Source organism: Hyperolius riggenbachi, chromosome 4, assembly GCF_040937935.1.
Source record: "Hyperolius riggenbachi isolate aHypRig1 chromosome 4, aHypRig1.pri, whole genome shotgun sequence".
Taxonomy (NCBI): Eukaryota; Metazoa; Chordata; class Amphibia; order Anura; family Hyperoliidae; genus Hyperolius; species Hyperolius riggenbachi.
The window spans coordinates 160098481-160123093 of record NC_090649.1 but is presented as its reverse complement, the minus strand read 5'-3'; the positions used below and the strand labels follow the sequence as shown (position 1 = coordinate 160123093).

The window sequence follows — 24613 nt, the reverse complement described above, 5'->3', positions numbered from 1 at the left end:
TTATATTTATGTTTCTCACAGGCTGGATTTTTCACCAAAATATATCTTTTGGCTGCGTCAACTCTTGTAAAACAACCATGGCCATTTCTAGGGCCGTGCGGCCCATGCGGGTCGCCCTGAGCGCTGTTGGGAGGGGGGCGCCGCAGCCGCGAGGAGGGCAGCCCGACCTCTCCCACCCTTCCTCTCCCCGGGCCGCCCTCCGTGCTCCCTCTCGCACTGCAGAGCAATGGGCAGGGAAGCGCTATACAAAACTACTCACCTCCCTGGTTCCAATCACTGCTCACTTGCCGCCATTTTCCTCTCTGCATAGACGCTGATACACACGCTGCTTCATGTTTAGCAGGAAGCAGCGTATGTTTGTATCAGCGTCTACTCTATGCAGAGAGGAGAATGGCGGCAAGTGAGCAGCGATTGGAACCAGGGAGGCGAGTAGTTTTGTATAGCGCTTCCCTGCGCATTGCTTTGCAGTCTGAGGGGGGAGCACGGAGGGCAGCCCGGGGAGAGGAAGGGAGGGAGAGGTCGGGCTGCCCTCCCCGCGGCTGCGGCTCCCCCCTCCATTATGGGGGGCACCTACCTAACCTATACTGGGGCAGCTACCTATCTTGGGGGGCAGCTACCTATCTAACCTATCCTGGGGGGCAGCTACCTATCTAACCTATCCTGGGGGGCACCTACCTATCTAACCTATCCTGGGGGGCACCTACCTATCTAACCTATACTGGGGGGCACCTACCTATCTAACCTATAGTGGGGGGCACCTACCTATCTAACCTATAGTGGGAGCATTAACTTATCTAACCTGTATTGGGGGCACCTACCTACCTACCTAGCTAGCCTATACAGGTGACTACTATACTGGCTACCTATATTGGAGGCACCTACCTAACTAACCTCTACTATGGGCATCTACCTATCTAACCTATGCTGGGGGCAACTATTCTGGCTACCTATATTAGAGGCACCCACCTAGCTAACCTGTACTTGGGGCACCTACCCATCTAACTTAACAATTTTTACACCCTTGCCCTGGGTGCATTTTAGCCTAGAAACTGCACTGAATACAACAACTCTTGCTAATGTATCTGAGAAATCCTAATGCTTACCAGAGAACACAGACTCCATTAGAAAACTTGAAGTATTTATTTGTGACAGAAAACACAAGTTATATTAAAGAGCGACTCCAGGCAGGCAGCTACATACATTGAAATCTGTATATGGAACACTTTTTACCTACCAAAGGACTCTATGCAGCCATTTCTTTGATTCTCGCTATTGCCACACAGATAACAGCTAAGACACTGTTACCGTCACTTGCTACTTCAGCTTTCTGGATCCCCTGTCTACTCACCACATAATGCATTAGCAGAGGGATAGTGCAGAATTACTCAGCAATGGAAAGGTAGGAGGCATGCAGCAACAGGAAATAGTTTTTACCTTACTGACTACGTGAAAGATGTAGGGGTCAGTAACACAAGACTGAATGAACAGAATCTGGCTAGTAAAATGTACCTACATTTTAATTTCAACTGTGTATACATGAATCTGCCAGGAACACAACTCAAAAAACAAAGTTTGGAATCTGGATTAACGGTCAACCTCTTCATATTCCTTCCACATCTGTCAACAGACTACTGGCCATTCTGTGCTTTCCAAACAGACTGGTAAAGGCAATACATTTTATATGAATATAAATAATGAACTTGCTGCAACTTAAGCTCACTGGAAATGTGAGGAGTCAGTGCCCATAGGACATCCTATCATAAGGCTTACAGCTACATCACAAACATTTAACAAAAACAAACAAACAAACAAAAAAAAACACCTTTTCGGCTAGAAGGCATCGGAGAACTTGCAACGGTCTCTATTCAACACTATATAGCTGCAGATGCTTGAATTACAGTCCCTTATACTGCTTAGCACAGTAATGCCAGGTAGCCAGGTATGAAATAATGAAAAGCGACATTACCAGCAGGCCAACACCTGCTATTTTTGTTTTGTTTCACAAGTTCTACAACAGTGCAACAGGTGGGAGGTCCCTCTAGTGGCAGTCGGTGGACTTGCAATCTGTTAAACAGAGTTCTCAGGTGTCAGCTTGTTGTAACTGGAAATTATCTGCACAAGACCAGGACTTCCTGTCTACTGCTCGAGGAGCAAAGTTCTTAGCTTCTTGATTTTCTTGTGTGGTTATTAAATCAATGATGGCTGTCAGAACAGCGCAGTCTCTGGATCTGGTCTCTTTCCAGTCCACAGGTTTAGGATTTTCAATCTTTTCTTTTAAAAGAGAATCAAGCTCTGCCTTCAGATCCTGGAATACAATAGAATATTCATTAATTTCAACTCAACAATAATTACCCAGCTAAAATGGCGACACTTTAAAACATATATAAACCTCCATGTTTTACCATGACTAAAACCCATCTCTCTCTCTCTCTCTCTCTCTCAAAATTTCTCTGTAATCTTTTTTTATTTACCATTCCGGTTCAGCATTATAAGCAAACATCATCCTCGTGGCAAAAAAAAGGTCTTTATCTCTGCCCCCCACCCCCCCTCCCCCCAAAAAAAATCCAGGTGCAAAATTCCACAACTTTACCGCCTGGGGGCGGTAAAGCTTTGTGCTGTAGCTCTGCCTCCAGTCCAATCAATCTGAGTGATAAATAAAAAGAGCTCATTTCAATGGCTTCAGACACTCTTTAGAAGTGGCAGCCCCAGGACCACCTAACGCCAATTTGCGTCAAGTCCTGGGGCTGCAGTTTGCAGGAGATCGCAGGCAGGTTGTGCGAGCCTTCAGTCTCTGATCGGTGGTTGACGCTTGGGAGACTGTTAAACGGCGAAACCACCATCTAATTACCCGAATAGCGCTGCGGCAGCAGCGCTGTACTGGGGACAGCCATGTGAAACGGCTGTCCCCTCCTGAGGCTGGGGCGTGATCGGCTGTCATAGGCTGATTGGCGGGAGCCATTGGAGGGAGGGAGCAGGGATGACCATATAAAAAAAAAATAGGCATTTTTATTTATTAACAACAAATATTTATTAAAAAAAAAATAATAAACACCGGGGGTTTGTGGGTCGATTAGACCCCACCAACAGACAGCTCTGTTGGTGGGGAGAAAAAGGGGGGGGGGGAGCACTAGTGTGCTGTGCGGCCCTGCAGCTTAGTCTTAAAGCTGCAGTGGCCAATTTAACTAAAAATAGCTTGGTCTTTAGGGGGGTTTAGCACTGTGGTCCTGAAGTGGTTAAAGGACACCCGAGTTAAAAATAAACTAATGAAATAAACAACTTTATCTATCTTCCTTCTCCTAAAATGACTTAAGATATTCCATAGTTTTATTTTATGTTTAAATCTACTTTTTAAGTTTTAACACTTAACTTGTTTTTGCTCAATGACACATTCTTCGAAGTATGCCAGTGCTAAAATCTATGAACTATTGGCCTCTTATCTTTCTTGCTCTCAAAAGCCATTTTCTGCTAGGAAAAGATTTTATAGTTGAAATTTCTTATCAGTGAGGGTCACACTTTATGTGAGGGTCACTTCATGTCAAAGTCAGGACTGAGTCACTTACATACCCGATATTACATACCTGATATTTAACTTTTTCAGGCAGAGAAAGAAAAAAAGGAACACAGCATAGTTTTTTGTGTGCTTGGCACTGTACATACACATGGCTATCTCATCATGTCACCTCGGGTATCCTTTAACCAGTTCCAGATTTCAGCTACGTGTATAAATACACGCCCCTGTGTTTACCTCTAGCAGATCAGGGGCGTATATATACACACTGTTTACTTACCGCTGCCAATCGCGATTCCAGTGCAGTTTCCGCGCATCCCAGTTCTTCTGTGATCAGGGAATGAGAATAATCTATTATCAGCCCTGATCCCCGTGACGTTATGAATGGGAGAGAGAGCATCTCTCATTCATAACCCCAAGGAAACTGTTACAAACAGTTTTGTTCCTATCTGCTGTAAAAAGCAGACAGTGACCTAAGTGTAGTGCCATCTTGTGGCCAAAAAGTAAAATACAACCAAATACACCCCAATATACCAAATTACAACATTAAAGAAACCTACATAAATAGTTACCTTAGGGACTTTTTAAATATGTATGTTATGTTGGTATATTAACCACTTTACCCACAGCGGTGCGGATTTCTCCGTCCCTTTTCCCACCCTGTTAACACCAGGGACTGAGAAATCCGCACCTGACGCTGCTCCCTCCGCTGTTCGCGCTCCCGCATCCGCACACTCGTGCACGCCACCGCCCGCTCAATGAACGGGAAAAAAACGTTCCCGTTCGTTGATCCAAGCCCCCGCAATGATCAGCTGCTTCTACGAGAAGCAGCGCGATCATTGTGAAAAAAAAAAAAAGTTTCCCAGCCTCATAACACTTCCAGCAAGCGTCCTTCCGGACGCTTGCAGGACGAACAAAAAGTTACTGTGGCCATCTTGTGGCCAAATAGTAAAACTACACCCTAAAGCATTTTTCATATACAAATACATTAGTTATACACTAAAAATTAACTCATTACCTCCCACACTCCCCAATTTTTTTTTGTAATTAAAAAATAAAAATAAATGACAATTAAAAAAAAAATACATAAATAGTTACCTTAGGGACTGAACATTTTAAATATTTATGTCAAGAGGGTATAACACTGTTACTTTATAAACTATGGGCTTGTAATTAGGGATGGCCGCAAAACTGAAAAAAAATGCACCTTTATTTCCAAATAAAATATTGGCGCCAAACATTGTCATAGGGACATAATTTAAACTGTTTTATAACCAGGATAAATTGGCAAATACATTTCATGGGGTTTAATTACAGTAGCGTGCATTATTTAAAACTATAAAGGCCGAAAACTGAAAAATAATAAATTTGTTCCCACATTTTTTCCTATTTTCCCATTAAAACACATTTAGAATAAAATAATTCTTGGCATAATGTCCCACCTAAAGAAAGCCTAATTGGTGGCGAAAAAAACAAGATATAGCTCACTTCATTGTGATAAAGTTATAGACGAATGAATGGAAGGAGCGTTGAAAGGTGAAAATTGCGCTGGTGCTCAAGGGGTAAAACCCCTCAGTTGTGAAGTGGTTAATGTTGCTTTTGTAGGAAAAGCATTGGCACTGAGGAAGCCCACGTGACGTAGTGGGCGTAACGCGTATGCAGGCGTGGCCATCAGCCATCCTAGAGTGAGCATGGAAACCTAGCGTCCTCTCGCCCGTCTACACTGATTATCTGGCCGGCCAGGGAAGACTCCCACGGACTTCATAACACAAAATTGTGTGGCAGCGTATAACTGCGGGACGCCGCAGGTACAAGCCTTTTTGAAAAAGTGGAGAAGTTACAAGGAATGAAGAGGTGGTGAGTGCTGCATAGCAGCGTGTTAATCCATGGACACTGATTGAATAGCAAGTGCGTACATTCACGCTGTGATAGCACAGTACAAACAAGAAAAGTATTGGATTATTAACAGGGAATTGATACCTATGTGAATTGATGTGGTTTGGCGGCGTTTCATAAGCACAGCAGTAGGAATGCCGTACCAAGAGACTGGCTTTTTCACATTAAGGACTGTTTTCCCGGCAGACACGCTAAATTAAGCTACTCAACTAACCAGTCCCTGGCCAAGGGCAGAGTATGTATGGGTGTATGGATGTGGATTGAGAAATGCAAGGAGCGCTCCTCTATAAGCTGGCATGTTTTTAAGGGGGAGGGAGGTTGGTTTTGAAGGGGTTTCTATGTAATTTGGATCAATAAATTTATATGCACAGTGAGAAGTTGATTCCTATTGTTTGTATACCTTTTTATCGGTTTAGCTGCTCCCCCTCAGGGGTTTGTGCCATAGCAAGTACCTGTTCACCGGTTATTTCTAATAAAAGCTTATAATTATGTTTATAGTATAAAAAGAAAAAAAAAACCCACTAAACTTAAAAAATACACCTTTGTTTCCAAATAAAATATTATCGCCACACATTGTACTAGGGAATTTAAGTGTTGTAATAACCGGGACAAATGGGCAAATAAAATGTGACTGTTTTACCTACAATAGCACATTTTTTTTTTTTAAAACTGCAATGGCTGAAAGCTAAGAAATTATGAATTTTTGCAATTTTTCCTCTTCTTCTTCCCTGTAAAATGCATATATAATACAATTCTTAGCAAAAAGTACTGCCCAAAGAAAGCCTAGTTTGTCCCGCAAAAAATATATAGATCGTTTCAGTGTGTTAAGTAGTCAAAGTTATTGGCGAATGAATGGGAGGTGCGTTATGTGAAAACTGCTCTGGTCTTGAAGTGGAAAAAACCTGTGGTAGTGAAGTGGTTAAGGACCAAAGACCCCAAAATACGAGAAGTGATCACTGTGACTGGATCACAGGGTCAGGAGCCAATTTCATTGGTTCCTGACTGAGACATTAAGCTCTGCTTTCAGCAGGACAGCAGAGCGAGCGGGTTAAAGCATTGCAGCATTGGCACGGACGACGGGCGCGGCATGTAAGCAGCGAATGCGCAAGTTGAAATCTGCGCAGGGATAAATGGATATAAATAGGGAGTAGATTTCAACTAGCCCGGTTGGGAAGCAGTAAAGATACTTAAAAGTTGATCTATTCACAGTATTTTTGAATAAAAGAGAACATGAAAACTGCCGTCTGGTTTTAACATATAATACAGCGCCTCAGTAGGTTTTCGGTGTCTAATCTCCAATTCCAATTGGATTTTAGATGCCAAGAATGATACATGTGCTATACAGTGTCAGTAAAAGTTCATACACACCAACTATCTGCCAAACTTGTCTGTTTAAGAGACACTGAAGCGAAAAAAAATATATGATATAATGAATTGGTTGTGTACTATGAATAATTACTAGAAGATTAGCAGCAAAGAAAATATTCTCATATTTTTATTTTCAGGTATATAGTGTTTTTCTAACATTGCATCATTCTCTAATATGTGCAGATTACACAACACTCAGCATTCAAAATGATTCTTTCAGAGCAGTCTGTGAACTGATGACTTCTCCTCTGGCAGAGAAAAAGACATTTGTTTACTTACAGTTGATATAATAAAAGTCAGAAGACAGCCCTCTCCACGACTTTGAGTTTCTTAACTCTTCCTGTACTGGAAACAATTAGACTGATGTATCTGATCTTAATGTTTTATTTCTTAGCTGTACTACACATACAAATCATAATATAATTTTTTTTTTTCGCTTCAGTGTCTCTTTAAGCCCCATTCACATGCTCAACAGCAGGTCTTTTATGCAGCACAATTGTCAAACAGCTTTTGTTGTGAAACAAGATGAAAGAACTAAACAAAAGTATTTTGCTATAGTTCAAAAAGCTGATAAGATTGATAATAAGTCAATCCAACAGTTGGATTGCCTTCTTATCAGTCTTATCAACTGTTTGAACAATAGCAAAATACTTTTTATAGTTGTTTCACAACAAAAGCTGTATGGGGCTTAACAGACAAGGTTGGTAGATAGTTGGACAGATAGTTGGTAGGTGTGTATGAACCTTAAGGTGACAGTGAAAAATTTAAAAAAGAGCAAGCTTGCTCCAACATACTTATAAGTGGGATCATAACTCCCTATGCAACATATTTTTTGTGTTAATAAGTCACAGTTTCACTTTAATGATAGTCCATTTGGCATTACAGGGGTAAAAAAATAAATAAAAAATAATCAAACACCTAGGCAAACAAAATTATGAAGATTAAAGAGAAACCGTGACCAAGAATTGAACTTCATCCCATCAGTAGCCGATTCCCCCTTTTACATGAGAAATATATTCCTTTTCACAAACAGATCATGAGGGGGCACTGTATGGCTGATATTGTGGTGAAACCCCTCCCACAGGAAACTGTGAGGCCCTTGGTCCTGGCAGTTTCCTGTCTGTGAACCTTGTTGCGTTGTGGGAAAGAGCCGTTTACAGCGGTTTCTATCTGCCAAAAAAATCAAGCAGCAGCTACATCACCTGCCAACAGTAAAAATGTCACCATGTGATATGTCAGAATGTAAATCAGGGATTTAAAAGATTTTACAATGGGCAAACACTGACTAAATCCTTTATACATAAGTATTGTAAAAATGAAGCACTTTTTTTTATTACATTATTTTCACTGGAGTTCCTCTTTAAGGATCACAGATGGCAATTTCAGTTACAATTCGAAATTAAAGATATAAACAACATTCTGGTACAGTTGTATAATGATTGTTATACCGTATTTTCCGCCGTATAAGACACACTTTTTCTCCCCCAAAAATAGGGAGAAAAAGTCCCTGCGTCTTATATGGCAAAGGCAGGGAATCCCCGACTTACGGACGCCCGCTGATACGAACCGCCGACACGACGCCATCGGGGATTCCCTGCCTTGCCTGTGTCCCGCTGTGAGTGCCCCCCCCTGCTTGTCTCCACCCACTACTGTGTCGCCGGGTCCCCCCCCCCGTGAGAAGCGGCAGTGGCAGAAGCTTACCTCCTCCATCTTTCCCGCGGCGATTGCAGACATCCGGCTTCTGTGGGCGGCTTCCTCTAGTGCCGGCTTCTAATGACGCATAATTGATGATGCGTCATTACAAGCCGGCACTAGAGGAAGCCGCACACAGAAGCCGGATGACTTCAATCGCTGTGGGCAAGATGGAGGAGGCATGCTTCTGCCGCTTCTCACAGTGGGGGGGGGGCGGCGACAGGGGGGGGGTAGAGACAAGGGAGGGGAGGGGGGACTCACAGCGGGACACAGAGTGGAGAGGACACTCGGGGGGGGCTGGACAGGAGGACACTTGGGGGGGGGGGGGGCAGGACGACACTTGGGGGGGGGGCCAGGATGACTTTTGGGGGGGCCAGGACGACTTTTGGGGGGGCCAGGACGACTTTTGGGGGGGCCAGGACGACACTTGGGGGGGGGGCAGGACGACACTTGGGGGGCCAGGACGACACTTGGGGGGGCCAGGACGACACTTGGGGGGGCCAGGACGACACTTGGGGGGGCCAGGACGACACTTGGGGGGGCCAGGACGACACTTGGGGGGGCCAGGACGACACTTGGGGGGGCCAGGACGACACTTGGGGGGGCCAGGACGACACTTGGGGGGGGCCAGGACGACACTTGGGGGGGGCCAGGACGACACTTGGGGGGGGCCAGGACGACACTTGGGGGGGCGGCAGGACGACACTTGGGGGGGCGGCAGGACGACACTTGGGGGGGCGGCAGGACGACACTTGGGGGGGCGGCAGGACGACACTTGGGGAGGGCGGCAGGACGACACTTGGGGGGGGGGGGCGGCAGGACGACACTTGGGGGGGGCGGCAGGACGACACTTGGGAGGGGGCGGCAGGACGACACTTGGGGGGGGCGGCAGGACGACACTTGGGGGGGGCAAGACGACACTTGGGGGGGGCCGCAGGACGACACTTGGGGGGGGGCAGGACGACACTTGGGGGGGCCAGGACGACACTTGGGGGGGGCCAGGACGACACTTGGGGGGGGCCAGGACGACACTTGGGGGGGCCAGGACGACACTTGGGGGGGGCCAGGACGACACTTGGGGGGGGGCCAGGACGACACTTGGGGGGGCCAGGACGACACTTGGGGGGGGGCCAGGACGACACTTGGGACGACACTTGGGGGGGGGGGGCCAGGTCGACACTTGGGGGGGGCCAGGACGACACTTGGGGGGGGGGGGCAGGACGACACTTGGGGGGACAAGGCGACACTGAGGGGTGGGGGACAGGACGACACTTGGGGGGACAGGACGACACTGGGGGGGGGGGGTACAGCACTGACACGCGGGGTACAGCATTGACACATGGGGGTACAGGAGGACACCTGGGGAGACATGGGGACACAGGAGGGCACCATTTGGGGAGGTCATGTACAAGATACTCCTGAAGTATGGACGCACCAGGTTTAGTTTATATTTTTTTCCCCTGGTTTTTGCCCTCTAAACCAAGGTGCATCTTATATTCCAGTAATTAGATTTGTTCCTGCTGGCCAGTACAGACAGCCAATAAAATAAAACTGTAGACTATCCATATAATGAATCATAAAGTAGAAGGGTTTGTGATTTATTTTCACGTAAACTGACCAGAAGCATTAGGGGGGCCTTGTCCAAACATTCCTTACTGTTTTATTTACCGGCTTGAGCCGGTAAGCTATTCTACCGCTCGCAATAGTGTCTCTCAGTTAAACATTGCTAAGAATTTGGAGATTTCATTGTCTACAGTTTACAAGAATATGCGCAACTGCAGTAGGAGGCAGGTGTGGTATGCATGTGAACAGTCAATTCGTCCATGCATACTAACAACTGCCATTTAGAATTAAAGCGGAACCTTAGTTTGCTAGCATAATTCGTTTCAGAAACATGCTGGTAATCCAAAGCGCTCTCATATCAAAGCAAATTTCCCCATGGGAGTTAATGGAAACCCAGTTGATTTGTTCCACAATCTAAAAACCGTTATAGTAAAATAGTATAGAATAAAAATGTAAACAAGACATTCACTATAACTAACAGAATCATTGCTATCTGTTGGCTCACCCCAAAGTGTGTGTGCGTGTGCGCATGAGTGCGTTGACTTTGCACAGTCTCTACACTCAGATTAAAGTGAACCTCCGCACTAAAAATCTACTAAGCAGAACTGAAAAGGCTTGGTGTTTCTTTAACAGTTTCACTGCATCAGAACTTTGTTTTTCTTACCAAAGCATCATTTTTAGCTGCATTTTTAGCTAAGCTCCACCCATCAAAGAAAACTGCCCGGGCTTTTTCCCCCTGATGCTGTGCAAAGCATGATGGGATTTCCGATGTTGTTATTCACGTTGCCTAGCAACTGGGAGCGGTAATCAGCACACAGGACAGTTGGAACTGTGTCTCGTGCTCCCTGTCACCTCCTTTCAACCAAAAAGATGGCTGCCCTCATGAAATCAAACATTTTCCTGTTCTTTTAAAACAGGGAGGATAAGAGATTGTATTACCTATCTATTTTAATTAACATAACTAATGTAACTTAATGACGGTATGTTTGTTTAGGCTGAAGTTCCTCTAAGTACAATCCTGCAGTGCCAAAGGGAGAAGAACTATCGACTGAGTTGTGATGATGTGACGCATGTATACTTTTTTTGCTTCTATATCAAGACATTGCTCGTATATCAAGTCAAAATTTCACAAAATGTTTTGCTTGTATTGCAAAGCGCTCTGAAACCAAGTTTCACTCAATCCAAGGTTTTACTAGAGCTTATAGTGCTTTGTAATGTGTTGTAGGCACTTAACGAAGGGTAATAAATTAAAGGGGCACTACAGCTCTTATTAGTAATGGGACTGTTTACTCTTTACCAGCCATTTTCTTATTCTTAACACGTACACCTCTGTCAGATATGAACTATTTAGGTAAAAAAAAAAACTCCTATGTCGCTATAGTGCACCTTTAAAGATATTTATTGCACCCAGTTATCTAAATAAAAGATGGTGACTGAAAAGAAAAGGTGGAGTGGAGGACAGGAGTGAATCATGAAACAGTCACAGATTGAGTTATGCTTCGGCACTGTTAGTAGAATATAGATCAATGGATGATAAGACTTCTATAAAACAGTCCAGTAGTAATGGCTGTAATATTACCTTGACTAGGCATGCAATGCGAACAGGTGACTGGAAAACAATCCATTCATCTACAGCAACGGTGTCCTGTTCTCCGTCTTTCTGGATTGAAATATCTCCTCCAAAGAAAAGTAGTGAATATGGAGAGACCTCTGTGCAGTCATACAGGAAAATCTGTAGAGAAGATCAGAAGACAATAAGCTGCTGTAACCAAATGCTACCATTTTCACATTAAACAAGAAGTGCATGACACAAATATTTAAGTAATTTTATCACTAATTTGCCTAAAAGAAAAACATACATTGTGACAATTTTTCAAAGGCTTTAATTTTGATAAAGTGATAGAGGAGTCACATACTAAAATGTTTCCCAAATTCTGTACTCATACATTACAGTGTTACATTTTCTGCACACAAACCGGTATAAACCAAGCTAAAGAACTACTTAGAGATGCTTACATTACTAGTTTTCATCTTCAGATGGTAAACAAGCCAGGAGTAGTGAAATTCTGTTTCTTCTATATTCACAGACTTGGGATGTATGCAGACTCTACCATCAGGTTTTGTACTGACCTTCACGCTACAAGAAACATTTACAATATTAAAGTTCTAAGCAAAATAAAAACATATAAAGTAATTATAAACAGTTTGATAAGGAGAGGTGTTGTTGGCTTACTACTCAAAGTAGTTCTCAAAGTAGTCAAAGTGATTTTTTAAAAATATTTATTGCACACAGTAGGTTTTCAAAAAAATATACTAACTAGTCCTGTAAAAATTGGCCTTAGATCAGTATTGCAGAGCGGTAAGCTGCGTTACAAGATTTTTATAACACAGCGCCGCAACTTCTTACTGTGAACTTAGCCTAAAAGATATTAAAAAAAAAATACATTTCACATAATTGTATAATACTAAATCTTATTAGACCTGTTAAAATAATGTCTGCTAGGCCTTGGATGCTACGCCCCTCCCCAAACGCCGCTTCCCCGCTCGCACGATCAGCACACAAGTGCACGCAAGGCCACGACGTGCATGTAGAAGAAATGCGATGAGGGGGGAGGTCGACCTCCAGTGTGCAGCTAACGGGCAATGTGCTTTTGTTTGTTTTATTATTAATCATATAGATCATGGATGGCAAACCGGTCCATCGAGGGCCAAGGTCCTCACACATTTTTGACACAACATTAATTGATGGGTCTAAATCAGGAGAGGTGTGGTCCATCAGGCAGAACATATTCCTCTCTTTCTCAGTCCATCCTAAACACTGGCATTGATCTGGCCCTCCTGGCCTAGAGTTAAACACCTGTAATGTAGATAGATATAACAATTGTATCCAACACCTTATCTGCACTAATATTCTCCTATAGAGGGGCACTTCTATCAAAGCAGAACCAGAAGCCACTCTCTGTCATTGAAGTTAGGAAAAAGAGCTGTAAGGGAAACATCACCAGGGCTCCAGGAGAGGAGGAGTGAGCCATACGGAGCGGAGGCAGGTTTCCTGTCCGCAGCCCATATGACACTGAATCAGGTGTTTGAATAGCAGCAGTCAATGGGAGGCTTTGCAGTCTGAGGAGCTCGGCCACGGCTGCCCCCCCCCCCCCCATACATCCTCCTGTGTGGCCCCAAGTCCGCCCATGTGCCGCGTGCTGGGAAAAACACACGGACATAGGAGGATGCAGGGACAGGAGGCTTATTATATAGGACTAGGTGACCTAAGCCTGTTTAAAAACGGGCTCTAGGTCTGTGTGGATTCCCCATCCCCTCCACTCCCACTCTCCGCCGCAGTGTCGCAGCGCATGCCGCCCACTGACGTGCTGCCCGCTCGGCTACCTGGTCTCACGCTATCCCTGTGTAGCGTTGTCCGTGCTGCGCAGTGCGCACAACTGTTCAACACGGACAACGCTACACAGGGACAGCGCATGGACACAGGGGTTTTATTATAGAGGAAGGTTAACAGTCCTCCTCTGACCCACCAAGTCTGCATTCCTTGGATGGAAATATTCTCAAGCTGACATGTTTAAATGGCCTCAAGCGACAAAGTATTTTATGTTAAGCTGTGAAATCACTCACGTTGCTCTTTTTTTCCTGCCGGTGGGACGAATTCTGGCCACTTTTGGATACAATCCAGCACAGAGAACTGCCTTGATAAGCTTTTCATTATCTAAAAAAAACAAACAAAAAAAAAACAAAAACGCAGATCTTGTTAAACATGTTAATACGTAACATAAGCTTTAAAGATAAAATGAACTGCCATGTTGCTCACATACCTGAATTTACATTAGATTTGGCATCCTTTGGGTTTTTGCTGCTGACAAAGCCTGCTGCAAGCAGATGTTCAGCAAACTGACCTTTCATATTGATTAACATCTGAAAAGTAGACAGACAAGACCATCAGAGGAAATGGCATCAAGTGTATATGAATCATGGGCAGAACATGATTTTATCCCAATAAACAAAAACATTTTCTGTTACCTTGAGTGAATTTGAAGACAGGAAGTTGTCCCAGCAGAAGTCCCTCTCTGCTCTTGGGCCATACCTTTTTGCCTCTTCCCAGCCCTAAAATGTCAAGAAGGTAGGTTATAGAAGAATCCCAGACTACAGCACATGGTAATGTGAGTAGAGGTGATTTCAGATGCTAGTTATCCAACACCCGACAGGTGGAAAGTCATACACAATAAAATTTATGAAGCCTTATCCAATTCACTTTTTCTCCTTAGTTTTCTTCTAAGTGACATGTCCACATTATAAATAAAATTCCCTTTTAAGCCACCAGCAAGCAAGAAAATACTCATATGAATGTTGACAGTACTTCTTGAAAAAACAGGAAAAAATGTATTAGAAAAAGTGAACTGGTTTGGGCCAAATATGTGGAGTCAATGGCTGCAATTCATCAATCATTACCGCATGCGGGAATGCTGACAACAGCTGACTTTGCGGAGCATTTAAGAAAATGTTAATTCATCAAAGCTGTTACCGCATGAAAAACTGAAATTACAGAGCAATGAGATAAATTACCGCCTTGTGCGGTGATTATCTTCACACGTCAGTAAAATGTAAGCAAATGTCAATTCATCAAGCTTACAGCATTCGCTAACACGTTCGGTGATTATCTCCAGCTCGCCCCTGTCGGTAACTAGCTTCGAATGCCTTTCTGTGAATGTCCTCATGATTGACAGGAGCAGGCAGCCAATAGAAACAGCCCCTGTTCTCCTGCAAGTGCTGCTGATAGGTCACTGGCTTCTCCAGTGAAACAGACCCACCCAGGCAGTGAGCAGAGAGAACGGGCCAAGAAATTTTCCAGGTTCCCTTCGGTGGTGTAACCCTTTGAGTCCCTGTTTGAAAATGCAAAGTTGCTAGTTGTGAAATAAACAAGCATGGCATTTGTAATGTTTCTGGAAAGTTAATCTAAGTTGTGGCAATTAGGTAAAATGTTAAGAAAGACTGATGGACAGATTTAGAGCAGCAGAGGCAGTATAAAAAAAAGAGTAAATATAAGAAATGTTTACATCTAAAGGGATGTCGGGATGCCTTCTATTGTAAATACCTCACAGCAGCTTGTAACAACACAGACACTCCAAACTGCTCTGCTGTTATCGAACAGCCTTCGGTAACTTAACGAACTTGTACAGCACATGTGAAAATATTGATGAATTAGCACAGTGAAGTGTACAATACCGATTGCGGTATTTTAAGGACTGGGATTTTGTTATTGAACAACCTTTGATGAATTGAAGCCACAGGGTGCAAAGCTTCCTGGTGTTACCACTAGTCTCTCAATGAAAAACTCCTAAAGAAATCTGCAAACTATAAATTAATGAGGCATGCAGGAAAGTGGAATTGTAATGGAAGCACAATTAAAGACCACCTCCAGCCCAAAAAAAATGTCTGAATGGCAATACATATATGTAGTCTAGGCACTGTGTACAGTTAGATGAACATATAAAGTTTACATCTGTTACATCATATTAGATAGACCAGACTCACATTTATATCTAAGTAGCACTTCCTTATTCCTCCTGAAGCTGAAAGCATTGTGCCCACCTCTTCAGCCTGGTTAACTCCCCTGCCCCTCCCTCCCCTGCTGTCTACCTGCATCAAATTACTTATCTTTTCACAAACTGAAGTACAGAGAAAAGACAGGAAAACTGCAGCAGCCTATCATATGTCTGTCTGCTATAATTCTTATTTCAGATGTCTGTCTGTCTGCCTAGATTAGATCACATGGATAGAAGGGGTGGAATTATGACACCAATCCCCCAGCATCCTTTGCACCTATGGTTAGGAAAGAAAAAAAATGCCCTGGGCCCAATTTCACACTGGGGCAGGGACTTCAAGACCATATGTGGAATACGGACCCTGGGGGTGAGAAAATCACACTTTATCATGTGGGAGTTTATATATCTTGGCAACTTATTAGGTTTAAAGCAAACTGTAATTTTTAATTTAGGTACTCTTTAAAGCTAATGTAACCCCGTATTTAAAAAAAAAAAAAAAAAAAGGGTCCCAAGGAGCCATCCCTCTTCTCTCCCGGTGCTGCGCTGGCTTCCGTTCGCATCCCCCTCCAAGAGGACTTCGGAAGTCTTTGGGAGCCGAGCCCTCCTCAAAGACAGGCGGCGCGCACACGAGAGTGCGTCATAGAGCGCGCGCGTACGCAGTGTAGAGCGGCCCGTCTTCGGGAGCACTCAGGCTCCCGAAGAATTTCCGAAGCCTCCCTTTGGCCGGGAGACAGCGGTATTTGACCGAAAAGGTCGAATACCGCTACGGGGGAGCCAGGACAGCAGCGGGCACTGGGAGAGGAGAGGGAATGCTCTATGGGACCCAGAGCCTACCTCTCCTTAGGTGAGTATCTGACTTTTTTTTCAAAAAAACAAACAAAAAAGAAAAAAACCGTTCCCATTAGCTTTAATGGCTGCCAGAGACCAGCACATTGCATTTTTAAAGTACAACTGAAGTGAGCTATACCCCTACTTTTCACAGGATTCCTGGTAAATTTAAAGGGAACCTGAAGTGAGACATATTGAGGATGACATTTATTTTCTTTTAAAGAGTACCTGTCAGCCATTCTATCTCAGGAAAAGAACACATAAGTAGATAAATACGTGCTCTACTCACATAACACATGTATTGCACTGTCCACATTTCATTTTGATTTTAGTGATTCTTCTACAGTAAAAAAAAGTAGAAAAAAAAAAGAAAATCCTCAGCATTTCCCATTTTAACTGTGGCTATTTTGAAGCCAAATATGATGTAATTTCCTCTCTTTAGGCTCATACACACATCAGAATATAGTCTGTGGCGAGTATGCGCGGCGTCAGTGTGTATTGAAATCTACACCCTGGCAGCCAGATAGCCATCAAAACTGGGCAAAGATTTCAATTACCAAGGTCCTTAAAGAGACTCTGTAACAAAATGTTCAGCCTTAGTTCTTCTATCCTATAAGTTCCTTTGCCTGTTCTAATGTGCTCTGCCTTACTGCAGCCTTTCCTAATTGCACAGTGGCTGTGTTATCTCTGCTATATGATCTAATCTGTTGGGCTAAGGCTTGAATGTGTGGAATGTGCAGGGCTGCTTGTGATTGGATAGAAGCGATACACACCCTCTGCAGGCCCCCTGCAGGCTCTGTATGACTCACACACTCTGCTTATGTGAGCCTATCACAGGCTGGTTAGTTTGTTTGTAAACACTGCCTAAAACTGTTAATTACAAGCCAGGAGTGCAGCAGAGAGTGGCAGAAACAGCACAGAGGGGCCCAGGAGAACATAAGGAATAGAATGGTATGCTTTTTGCTGTAAAAAATTTAGAGTACAGATTCTCTTTAAGTAGTTCAGGAGTGATTCAGTAACTACTGAAATCAGAAAAATCAGCAAGTCTGCCAGACAACTGGTGTAGGCTAAAAGAAAACAATTATGACAGCCTCCATATCCCTCTCACTACAGGTATACTTCAATAAAGACAAAAACACGAATGCGCTCGACACCCGGATACACCGGCTTAGCTCCCCCAGTAGTGGGGATAATCCAGAGCAAATCCTCAATACCTGGTTCGCCTCCTCTCCTTGGCAAACAAACAAAAACACAGAGGTGGCGCACTCAGGTATTATTTGATCAGTGCAAAATACTTTGTTAAAACATTAAGACAAGATATTTATATATACCTACATGTTATAAAAATGGGACCCTCATAAACCTCAAACACTCTAAGCTACTGTTTCAATCACAAAGTCCATATAGTGTATATGTTACGGCCAGAACCCGAAGTCTGGCCACTTCGGGTTCTGGCCGGTCAAAGCTAGAAATGGCCAGCTGAAGCGGCCAGTTTGGGAAACGGAGGCTTTTTGCGGACTTTGGCCGGCCAGAACGCATTCTGGCTAGATGTGGCCGGCCAAGTCCCGAAGTGCTGAGCCCCCCGCAGCCTCCTGTCAGCTCGCCCCTGCCCCCTTCCGTCTCCTCGCAGTCTCCCCAGCTGTTCAGCTCCCCGCCCTCAGTCTCCCCTACCGCTGAGCACTGCAGCTTGTCTTCCCGACGTTCTGACTCCCCGTCCCCGCCCCTCACCCCCGCCACCCTTCCGTCTCCTTGCAGTCTCCGTGGCTGTTCGGCTCCCCACTCTCAGTCTCCCCTACCTCCCCTGTGCACTGCAGCTGCAACGTTCTAAGTCCCCGCCCCTCCTGTCAGCTAGCCCCGCCCCCTTCCATCTCCTCGCAGTCTCCAGCTGTTCAGCTCCCCGCCCTCAGTCCCCCCTACCGCTGAGCACTGCAGCTTGTCTTCCCGACGTTCTGACTCCCCGTCCCCGCCCCTCACCCCCGCCACCCTTCCGTCTCCTTGCAGTCTCCGTGGCTGTTCGGCTCCCCACTCTCAGTCTCCCCTACCTCCCCTGTGCACTGCAGCTGCAACGTTCTAAGTCCCCGCCCCTCCTGTCAGCTAGCCCCGCCCCCTTCCATCTCCTCGCAGTCTCCATGGCTGTTCGGCTCCCTGCCCTACCATTCAGCAGCTCCCCGGCTTGTCTGCATCTGTTTCCCTGACGATGCACCACCTCTCTGCCACCTGTCTGCCTTCCCATTTCGGCTGCTCCCTGCCACCTCATTTAAGTGGACCTGAACTCTTGCACAGGACAAACGGAAAACAGAGAGAATTGCACCCTGTATGTATTACAGTTTAATCTGTCTAATTCCTCCTCATCTGTGACTAATCACCATTAAAAATTGATGTCTCAGCTGGGTCAGCTAGGGGATGTAATTGGTAAACACAGGATGTTAACAATATGTCTACTTCCATGAAAGAAGGAAGTAGTCACACTGCAGATTAATTGTAGGATTTGTATCTGCTGTAACAAATGTTTTTTTCTTTAAGGGCTCAGACACACTATGGCCTAGTGCACACCAAAAACCGCTAGCAGATCCGCAAAATGCTAGCAGATTTTGAAACGCTTTTTCTTATTTTTCTGCAGCGTTTCAGCTAGCATTTTGCGGTTTTGTGTAGCGGTTTGGTATAGTAGATTTCATGTATTGTTACAGTAAAGCTGTTACTGAACAGCTACTGTAGCAAAAAACGCCTGGCAAACCGCTCTGAAGTGCCGTTTTTTAGAGCGGTTTGCGTTTTTCCTATACTTAACATTGAGGCAGAAACGCATCCGCAATCCAAAATCTGCAGCAGCCCGGGAGTATGCGTTTCTGCAAAACGCCTCCCGCTCTGGTGTGCACCAGCCCATTGCAATACATTACCCTAGCAGATCCGCACCCGCAAGCGGATCGCAAACTGCAGCCGAACCGCTCTGGTGTGCACTAGGCCTATAAGCGCTTTTCTAAGAGCTTGCGATTGATTAGCGCTTTCTGAGGCTTTTTAAAAATAGCTCCCATTCACTTTCATTAAAATCGCAGAAAAAATGGATGCATACGCGTAAAAACGCATAAGCAATCGTGGCGATTTTTACAGCAATTTTAGTGACAGTGAATGGGAGCTATTTTAAAAAAGTGCTCAGAAAACGCTAATCAATCGCCAGCTCTCAGAAAAGCGTTTATAGTGTGCCTGAGCCTTAAGGTTATTATGCTATTTTGTATCTTTCAGAGCAAGACAAAGTTCTGAGTGCCTTTCGTGCTATTGGAAAGGACCTCGGACTTTTACATTTTGGGCTTTGGCCAGTTGACTTTGGCCACTTTGCAAACTGGCCGGCCAATGTCAGAAATCCCAAGCATTTTGGACTTTGGCCGATGTCAAATCGGCCAGTTCTAGAAACGGCCGGCCAATTCTAGAATTGGCCGATTTCTGGTTTTGGCCGTAACATATACACAGTCCACAATAGTGTCACAGTGGGCACTTTTTATTCCCTCCAAGCGAAAGCTGGAAAAACTTTTCTGTTCCCCTGTGCAAGTCCGTGCATCCAATAAAACAGCCTCCACCTCACCCTTTGGTGCCTCACTCACTGTCTGGGAAGACCCTCAAGTGGGTCTATTGCAGCCTTGGGACCGTTCCCGGGTCGTCCCCCACCACTCTGGCAGGCAGCTGGTTAATAATCCACCTCTCTATGATGCCGTCCTTATACTCAATTTGCAGTGTCTAAAAACTCAATAAAAAGCCTCACATAGCGTAAAAACGTTTCAATTTATTGTATATAAAAAAAAATATTGCACTCACACTTTCCAGGAAGATATGATCACATAGAGTTTTATCTTCAATGCGGGCTCTTCCCGCTATTGCTGGCCACCGGCTGGCTGATCCTTGTAGTCCCACTAGGCTCCGCCATCAGTGCGCGCTACTCCCGGCTTCACTCTAGCAGGACGCCGCCGTGTTACTTTCCCCAGTTCCTGGTTGCGTGGCTAGGCTCCGCCCGACATGCTTCATCAGCATATGACTCCTCAATGGACTGGGGCCAGCCACGCTTCAGGAACTTTTATGCCGCACCTCCCAAGCCCACCCCTCCCGACGTCACATCACCCCCGCTACGAGTGGGACCCAGGGCTGCCACTCAACATTCTGAGCTACAGTGCCCGCCCACCCTGGTCAGTTCGGGGGAGACTCCGCTTACAGCACAGCACATACTTATAAACCAATTTTTTTTTTCCCCTGCTACATACCCTTCTCCCGCCCACCCCATCTATATAAATATATATTTATACCGATCTTGTAGCACAGTGCATTATAGTTTCTATAGATTGTACTAAGTAAACCCATGATTCGGATTATATGAGGGAAGAACCATTGCAAATATAAAGATCATATAAGATGATAAACAAATTACCACATTCAAAATATAAAATAAATAAATAATATATATATATATATATATATATATATATATATATATATATATAAAAATGAATTTAGGTTCATCATCCCGGATGTGCCTAAGGTGCCAATTATCTATCAAGTACCAAAAATTCACAAAGACCGGGAAAACCCCCCTGGAAGGCCCATCATAAGTGGGATAGGGTTGGTTACCCACCGCTTGGGGCAGTATTTGGATCAGTTCCTGAAACCACTTGTGGAAAAATTGCCCAATGTTTTGAAGGATACAACTCATATGTTGAACATACTAGAGGGACTGAAAATGGTGAAATAATGGTCACAGCTGATGTAGCATCACTGTACACAAATATAAAACATGAGCTGGGTTTGCGGGCGGTTAAGGTGTTCTTGGATAGAGATGGCACACTGAAGGAAGAACAGAGGGAATATATCCTTATGCTATTGAAGTTTGCATTGGAGAGAAATTATTTCTGGTATGAGGGCAAATACTACATCCAACAAAGGATGTGCCATGGGGGCAATCTATGCCCCCAGCCTGGCCAATTTATTTATGGGCCTGTGGGAGGAGAAAGTCCTCAGTGAGAATACGCAGGTGAAAACATGGCATCGGTTCATTGATGATCTGTTTTTTGTGTGGGGTGGTGGAATTGAATCACTCCCTATTTTTATGAATAAACTCAACAGTAATGAGATGGATATATCCCTGACTGCTGGATTCAGTGTGGACAAACTTCATTTTCTGGATTTGGAAATTAATAGGAGAGGGGAGGGGGTGGTTACAAAGAGTTTCTTCAAGGCCACAGACAGAAATGGCTACATCTCTAAAGAAAGTTGCCACCACCCTTCATGGATTAATGGAATACCTAAGGGGCAGTTTTTAAGGATGCGTAGGAACTGCACCACTTTGGATGATTTTGATATACAAGCCAGAGTAATATAAAATAGATTTTTGGAAAAAGGATATAGCAGTGATGAATTGGATAGAGACATAGAAGGAGTGAGACAAAGGAAGAGAGGGGATCTGCTAAAACCCGTGGCTGGGGATGACCAACAAGGTGAGTATGATCTGGCCTTTATAACCACCTTTAGCACACAGTATAGGGATCTTCAGAGAATTGTACACAAGCATTGGGATATTTTAGGAACTGATCCAGTACTGAGGAGTGTTATTCCACCTAAGCCAAAATTCATATATAGAAGGGCAAAAAACCTCAAACAGATTATTGCGCCCAGCTGCGTGGATCCAGTGAGGGCACCTAGAATGCAGGGATGGCAAACACCAGGTTTTTTTTCCCTGCAGGGGGTATAAGGCATGCCGAGAATCGAGGGGGTTTAAAACAACATCGGTCACCTCTTTTAGTAATGGTAAGAATTTTAGGATCACACAATTTCTGACATGCAATGATAAACACGTGGTATATTTGGCCTGGTGTACATGTGGATGGCAATATATTGGGAGGACCACTAGGACTCTTAAAGAAAGAATGGGGGAACACGTCAGAAATATTAAGAAAGGGTACCCTAATCACAGTGTCTCAGCCCATTTTGCAGCCCAGCATGGCTGTGACCCTAAGCAATTATCTTTCTGTGCAGTTAAGAAAATTGTCCCCTCATGGCGGGGGTCTGATATGACCCGAATGGTGTCCCAGGAAGAGACACGATGGATTTATAATATAGGCACTTTAAGACCAGCAGGCCTTAACATAGATGTTGATATTGTATGCTTCTTGGGGGATTAGACGTGTAGAAATCGAAGTACCCCTGGGGGGAAAAATTGCATTATAACGATGAGGAGGCATGAGGGGTTTTGAGGTGATGCAATAGGTTTTTCCCTGAGCAGGCTGGGTAGGCCAATGGGGAATATATTAGATTTTATAGTTTATAATTTTTGTATTTTTTAGAATTTAAATTTAAACTGACCAGGGTGGGCGGGCACTGTAGCTCAGAATGTTGAGTGGCAGCCCTGGGACCCACTCGTAGCAGGGGTGATGTGACGTCGGGAGGGGTGGGCTTGGGAGGCGCGGCATAAAAGTTCCTGAAGCGTGGCTGGCCCCAGTCCCTTGATGAGTCATATGCTGACGAAACATGTCGGGCGGAGCCTAGCCACGCAACCAGGAACTGGGGAAAGTAACACGGCGGCGTCCTGCTAGAGTGAAGCCGGGAGTAGCGCGCACTGACGGCGGAGCCTAGTGGGACTACAAGGATCAGCCAGCCGGTGGCCAGCAATAGCGGGGGAGAGCCCGCATTGAAGATAAAACTCTATGTGATCATATCTTCCTGGAAAGTGTGAGTGCAATATTTTTTTTATATACAATAAATTGAAACGTTTTTACGCTATGGGAGGCTTTTTATTGAGTTTTTAGACACAGCAAATTGAGTATAAGGACGGCATCATAGAGAGGTGGATTATTAACCAGCTGCTTGCCAGAGTGGTGGGGGACGACCCGGGAACGGTCCCAAGGCTGCAATAGACCCACTTGAGGGTCTTCCCAGACGGTGAGTGAGGCACCAAAGGGTGAGGTGGAGGCTGTTTTATTGGATGCACGGACTTGCACAGGGGAACAGAAAAGTTTTTCCAGCTTTCACTTGGAGGGAATAAAAAGTGCCCACTGTGACACTATTGTGGACTGTGTATACACTATATGGACTTTGTGATTGAAACAGTAGTTTAGAGTGTTTGAGGTTTATGAGGGTCCCATTTTTATAACATGTTGATATATATATATATATATCTTGTCTGAATGTTTTAACGTATTTTGCACTGATCAAATAATACCTGAGTGCGCCACCTCTGTGTTTTTGTCAGGTATACTTCAACAATGTTAATCTCCACTGTTTGACACTGGGCGATGTTCTCTTTTAAGGTACATTTCAATATGATAAATGGTCCACATTATATGTGGTTAATTAGTAATTAAAAACAGGAGCAATACAAATCGCCCTTCGTAAGAAAACACTAATTTAAGGGCATTCAAATAAATAATACCTGACAAAAAATAAGGGGTACCACTGCTTACCAAAACCGCATTCAGAACTGTCAAGTGATCACTCTTTGTATTTTTGGACAATTCTTTCCTTCGTGCATCTGCCAATTTCTCTTTGCCCTTGAATGAAGAAAAAAAAAAAGAGGACTGGCAATTAGTTGATTACAGGGAAAGATTTAGCATTTTTACCTCCTTTTGTAAAGATTACTGATTGGTATAAATGATTAATTCAAATTGTTAAATGACATTCCAATTTGAGCAAACATTTGCCAGAGAAATCTAAGGCCTCATTCACACTTAGTGTGCTTCTGTCCGCTTTTTTTCAGCACATCAACACAGATACAGGTTGCTGAAAAAAAAACCGGTCAGAAGCGCACTGGTGTGAATGAGCCCTAAGATTGTTTATCATTCACCCCCCCCCTCCCCCCCCCCATGGTGTCCAGTAGGGATGATCACATTTTTATTACAAATATATGCAGCTTGAAAAAGGACTAATCAATTTTAACCTGGATTTATTTGCAATGTCATCCATTCACGCCCAGAGGAAGCCGCATTGGTTTGGCGGCGAATCGCAGCGGCTTTAGGAGTGCACTCTGCCCCTCATGTCTCCTTGACACACTTTCCTGGTAAGCCTCTTCTCCTTTTATCAGGCATCTGCCTACTGATATTTTCACTTATATATCACTGCTTGCTTTCATTATTTGCACGCCATTCACTCCTTTAGCGGTGGGTCTTTCACTATTGGTCTAACGGCCTCTTTATTGTTATCTCATATTTCTACCTCTAAGCACAATATTGCACTTTTTCTG

The 24613-nt window shown here is 44.4% G+C and overlaps 1 protein-coding gene across 1 annotated transcript in view; it reads right to left on the bottom strand.

Moving 5' to 3' along the window:
- Positions 1–1121: 1121 nt before the first annotated feature.
- DHX36 (DEAH-box helicase 36) overlaps positions 1122–24613 on the bottom strand; it is a 114392-nt gene continuing 90900 nt past the window's right edge. The window contains exons 19-25 of the mRNA XM_068280874.1: positions 23838–23924; positions 14054–14137; positions 13849–13948; positions 13652–13742; positions 12044–12164; positions 11607–11759; positions 1122–2305 (exon numbers count right to left, since the gene is read on the bottom strand). Coding sequence (XP_068136975.1) covers positions 2081–2305; positions 11607–11759; positions 12044–12164; positions 13652–13742; positions 13849–13948; positions 14054–14137; positions 23838–23924 — 861 coding nt within the window. The 3' untranslated portion in view covers positions 1122–2080. The remainder of the gene's footprint in view (positions 2306–11606; positions 11760–12043; positions 12165–13651; positions 13743–13848; positions 13949–14053; positions 14138–23837; positions 23925–24613) is intronic.